We start from the raw sequence: 5,968 nt of genomic DNA on the forward strand, positions 1-5,968 counted from the left end.
GAAAAGGTTGAATGGAAGTGATGAGATATTTCCCTCTTCACGACCAATTCAAAACTTCATATAAATCCAGCTGCACTTTTAAACAACAAATGTACTCAAATCGAAATATAACAGAATATGGAATACGGCATCCTACCAAAAACATTACGATGATCTGGTTAGTACGAATACGAAGTACTAGAAAATAGGCTTTGATAATGCGCACGAGCACACATGTACAACCCAGTAATTTACACTTTAGGCATTACTAGTTATCTTGTTCGGATCTTAATCAAATTAGATTGGTGGGGATAGATAGAAAGAAGACGTAACAATGCGGACACAGATGCTGGTTCTTCCCTATTGCACATAAATCAGAATGTGACAGTAATCCGGGGATGTATGCACAAAGATCACGTTATATACAATAACCAAATAGAGAAAGCTTGAAGAAGATTTCAGGCAAATAACAAAAATCCACCACCCAAGACGTAAAACTCCATGCCAACGCAGGAAACTGAATACACGAGCAGCAACAAGGCTACAAAAATTAACAGAGAAAGTTTGATTGAATCCAGTACCCAAAGATCTAGTAATCTGTTACAACCAAGTATGGATAAATAAACCGCCGAGTTTCTCGAAGAGCACCTATCAGATATAAGCAGCTTAATGAACAAAAATTTCCAAGGTCACACTATCCCAATAAAAGTCACTGGCAAAGAAGATATTTAGCTTCTCCCTGCTAAGATATATGATCCAATAAGCAACAACACTGCCAAGCAAAATACCAGCGTATCAGGATATCTTTGCCTTTGAGAAGTCCATTTCAGGATGCTGCAGCAGATCAAGAACAAGATGAATCAAGTCATACACGGGGAACCGGGTAAAGGAGATATAAACAAATAATACATGATATCAATTATCAAGTTTGCACCTCTGCCATAAATTTCTTGAGAATTTCTTGTTTCTGTGTTTCGTCACTTGTTGGAAGTCCCATGGATTTCTGACGCTGATCAAACTGCAAGAGGAATTTCCCATCAAGCAAATACAAATAAATAACATCATCACATACTAAGAAGGGGATAAATTACAGCAAACAGGATTTCTCAAAGAAGCAACTAAAGTTGTAGGATGCAAGACAATTATATTTCTAATAGATGTTCCTGACAAAGATGACCACATCTAACTCACCCAGCCTATCACTAAAGTTGTCCAACAAGATGAAGCATAGACACCAAGGATGGCTAGGTGGCAGGAGCAACCTAGAAAAATCAGCTCTATCTAGATGAGACGTAACCTCTTTTGCTCATATCCTCATGCCAAGCAGTCAGTTCATTTTACCATTATTAGCTTCAGGATCACAGGAAACACCATAATCCAATAGAGAGCATGAAAAAGACTGAAATCTCCAAGCAAAAGAACTGAATTTTATGAATCTTACCGGGGATAAAGATTTCAGAATCTGAAAGAACTTTTTTTGGGTTCAACTAATCCAAGTTATGCCATTTGACATAGAATATTTTACAATCTTATGAAGCTTTTATGGCCTCTGTGGTGCTAACTTCTATAATACTTCTCAGATAGTGGTTAAACAAAAGCTTCGAATTTCTGTAGAAAAACTTGATCCAGTTTTTGTCTATGCAACAATATTCACCGAATTAAGCTTCAAGCGAAAGTTTAAAACCTTGATATAACAGAAGGCATTACTTAGGACCATAAATGTTGCCCAAATTTAGGTGTTGAGGAAAAAATCATACTAAGCTTTTGTAAAAGCAATGGTATGAGAAAACATGTAGAAACTAAAACACACCTTAGCATCTTGAAAACCACTTCAAACAGTATGTTTTAAAGACAAGCACATTATCTCACACTTCCAATTTAACCAGTATTTTTTTTATGTCAAGTGCACATTCATCAGAAACAGTAGCAGGAGACCAATAGAGTTCTGTAATTTGACGTGGATAGTGAATTGCCAGAAATTGTGGATGTACATGATATGCTCAAAGTATGCCAAAACCAACCATGAGAATCAGGTAAAAGTCCCACAAGGAATTGTGTAAATAAAGAGCAAGAACACAATGTGGAACAATCAATTCCAGAGTGAGCATATAAACTTTTCAACTGTTGATCTTCATGATGCATAACATGTTGATGAGCAATAAAATCCTACCATCATCTTTTCAACTGTTGATCGTGTTTCGGGGTCCAAATCTGATAGCTTGCTACTTTCCGGTTCTGCTTTCTGCGTATCAACTTCAGGCTCACCTTTCACGCAGCATTTCCACCATTCCATCTGGTCCTTCTTGGTGAGGAGTACAGAGACGGATTTCTGGTCCTCTGCAAATATGTTAAAGTTAGGATCATTTGTCCTCAGCAAAGCTTCACCACTGTTATTGAAGAAGACACTACGCTAGTTTACTTTCGAATTCATTAAGCACAGCCACAACATTTGCAAAAACAAAACATGCATAGCAACCCGATCAGTACCAATGAGCCAGAAGATTGAAGTAGATCGCAACAAAATCCCAAGAAAAGCACCTAGCAAGTCAAAACATATGAGCAACTTACCCAAGCTCCAGAAACAATCATCAACTTTCACTGGTCGATATAGTTCTCCCTGCAAGCCCAAGGGAGTCAAAGTCAATATATATATATATATATATATTTTTTTTTTTTTTTGATTAAGCACCGGGTGTCCGGGTCTCTTTGAGCCCCGACTAATCCCGGGGGTGCACAGGCCCTCGGCAAGGAGTTTCCCGCAAGTGCACCACGGGTAATTCAGGGTTTTACCCCAGTCCGATGGCCCTCAGAAATTGTTTGCACCCAATGGGTTTCGAACTTGAGACCTTGAAAGGGAGCACCCCAAGGCTCAAGCCAATTACCACCAGGCCAAATTTTGACTATTATACAATTTGAGATGAAAGCATAGCAAACTACATCTTTGACTACCAAACTGAAGAATACACTCACATCAATTATTGGAGGCTGACCCTTTAGTCCAACTTTAAGACGGTTCCTTGATATATCACAAACAATAAACCTTGATTTTGTTCCATGAGGTACGGGAATATTAACATTCACTTCCTGTAGCGATTGAACCCATGAGTAGTTCTCAAGATCAAGGCCATTGCCTTTGTTGGGAGCTGCATGCATATCACCAGAGAGGGCAATGAAAAGTTATGTTAATGCAAAACAAGAAAGCTTGCAATAATAGCGAGTACGACATACCAATATAATATACAACAAATGGTACCAACACTTTACATGCAATTCAAGATTTACTGTACCTAGATGATAAACAATGTTATACTTATATCATACAATTAAAGTTAAGGGGCCATCAAGATGTATATCAGTAGCTTATAAAAAGAGTATACACGTCTAAACTGAAGGTGGGTAAGTCCTCTGATACCATATAAAGACCAAACAGGATAATAAGTAAAAGGAGACAACATAAGGACCCCAATATGAAGCTTATTTCAGCAAAATTTGCCCAATATCAAGCAAAATCTAAGACAAGTCCTCAGCTCCAGTGAACAAAACAGAAACTCTTGTTGTAAGAGGCTATTTATCAATTCATTTGAGAACAAAGACATGTTTGATGAGTTAAGCTACCACATAAAATGCATAACAAATTTTGAATAAACACAACTTATTCATTGCAAACTGAAAAGAGTCCATGAATGCATAATTTAATAATCCACAACCAACCTATAATCACCAACAGTTGTTTAAAAAAAAAAAAAATATAACAAGGCTATCTAACTAGTTGTTCACACATTATTTTGATAAACAATTCAATATATTAAAACTTCTAATAAAATTAACTAATCATAGATGAAACTCAAATATAAAGTTATTCCTAGTAGTGGAATAGCTTCTCCGTCCAACTCCATATAACACTCTTCCCGTCTTGGAATGTCCCCAAGATGTTGAAAATCAAATTCACTAAAAGTACTCACTACGGCTAATTACCCTGTCAATACACAAGTACCATTACATATATTGACATAGGGAGCACATTTTTGGTTTCAAGTTCATAACAACACTAAAGGATAACTCAGTTTTAGTGTATCTTGTAACAGTATACTTCAGATAAGACAAGCTTTTTCTATTTTCTTAATTCGAGACTAAGGCTGTGAAACTCACAAAAATGCAGCATCAATTTTAGTTAACTATTGTCCCATCACTCTCTAAAAGTGCTCAACAATCACATTCAAGAGCCCAAAGTATTCGAATATCCAGAACTTTTAAAACCCAAAAACCAAAACTTGAACAGACTTAGCCAATACATAAATCCTCTACATCCATTCTGCTCAATTTCAAATGATTTGAATTTCGAATAGATAGATCCTGTCCCAATGCATCACAAAGGGCTCATTTGATAGCCAGCCGATGTATTAGAGAAGGTATTATTACCCCCTTGTTTGGTAGTGTTTCTCAACCTATGTATTAACTAATACACGCCTTATTCAGTACTATTCTTATACATAGGTAGCAAAAACCTATGTATAACTAATATCAGGACTATTCCTACTCTAATTCATTTAATAAATACACCAAACCAAACAGTCATAAAAATAATGCCAGCTATTCGAATAAATAGAACCCGTCCACAAATTAACTTGTTGGAAAACAAACACCTAAAACCTTGATTTTCACTTTGAGTGCAACCAAAGATTGTTTGCAGAAACTAACACCAAACATTACCTCGAGGACCCTTGTTGTCGTCCTCATTAGTAGCCTCCTCAACCTGTTTCCCTTTTGCCTCAACAACTGGAGCTTCCTCTTTCTTCTTGCGCTCTTCGGCTTCCAACTTATCTTTCACCATACGAACAACAGCACTTACATCACTAATCAACGAATCACTCTTCAACAGATCCGATTCCCTGCCTAAGAACTCGAAAGCAGCTTCGAGAAACCCTAGTGGGTTAGAAGGATCAAGCACCGCCTTAAAGGGCTTTGATGAACATGACGGTTTGCTATTATCTTGCTCCTCGTAATCTGAAATTATCGCCATCCGGATTAGGGTTTTGGTGCTGGATTAAGGAGACTAGAACTAATGATATATCAAGACTCTTTGTGTATATTAAGGAAGCGCGGAGAATTCCAGAACACCCTCCTTAATCTATAATTCCAAACTTAATCATCAAGCATCTTTCTTCCGCGTACCAAACAATCCCTTAGACCTCAATTGCTCTTAATTTTAATTTTTTAGGTTAAAATGCCAATTTGTCGTTTACTAGACCCTTTAATTGCCTTGGTGTTATTTTCGGATTAAAAACCCGTATTCAAAAATGATACATGCGAGACTTTAATTAAATAGATGACACCAATTTATTATTTTGCATGGCTTGAATCATAAACAACTCGATTCATCCGAGTTAACAAAAAATAATTAGAAATCACTTGAGTTCAACAACGATGGAGTCGCTTTTCTCAGACAGAAACCATCAAGTTCAAGAACCAACACACTTTAAACGAAAGCAACTCAAGCGTTATAACTAGTATATATATAAAAACACTCAAGCATTCAGCAAAACTCGATGGTTATAGTGCTAATTTTTTATTGGATTCCTTTTAGAAATAATGTTTTAAATCTTAAAATATCTCATAATCACATTTCGAAAACACCCAATTAATTTCGCAAGAAAATTTTTCGAATTTGAAATTCATATTAAGCCCTCGTGATCGTTTAGTAATGATTATTCAAAACTTTCTGACACAAATTTAATCTTAAAAACAAGTTTGACAACTAAATTGATTCAAAAGAAAAAAATGTATTATTCGTTCAAAGGTGTGATTTTTGTTCAAAATCGGTGCAAATAAAAGATCATGAGTTGATTCTATTATTCATATAGAACAATAATTCTGTATCACCTACTTAATAAAAAACTCAAATATGTTATCTTATAATTTCTTTAAAAGAATGCATTGATAATTAGAGTCCAATAGATGAAGAAGGGGTAAAATTTAACCCAAAATTAAC

General features: G+C 36.0%; 1 protein-coding gene across 1 annotated transcript; it reads right to left on the reverse strand.

Annotated features, from left to right (window-relative positions):
• Window positions 1–380: 380 nt before the first annotated feature.
• Window positions 381–5,196, reverse strand: LOC132632072 (protein BOBBER 1). Its single transcript, XM_060347871.1, has 6 exons — window positions 4,690–5,196; window positions 2,950–3,122; window positions 2,548–2,596; window positions 2,150–2,316; window positions 914–997; window positions 381–813 (listed from the first exon to the last, which is right to left on the reverse strand). Exons 1-6 carry the CDS (start codon window positions 4,997–4,999, stop codon window positions 775–777), a joined length of 822 nt encoding a protein of 273 aa, XP_060203854.1. The 5' UTR covers window positions 5,000–5,196; the 3' UTR covers window positions 381–774.
• Window positions 5,197–5,968: the final 772 nt, after the last annotated feature.

The sequence above is a fragment of the Lycium barbarum genome, chromosome 3 (genome assembly GCF_019175385.1).
Source record: "Lycium barbarum isolate Lr01 chromosome 3, ASM1917538v2, whole genome shotgun sequence".
NCBI classification, from domain to species: Eukaryota; Viridiplantae; Streptophyta; class Magnoliopsida; order Solanales; family Solanaceae; genus Lycium; species Lycium barbarum.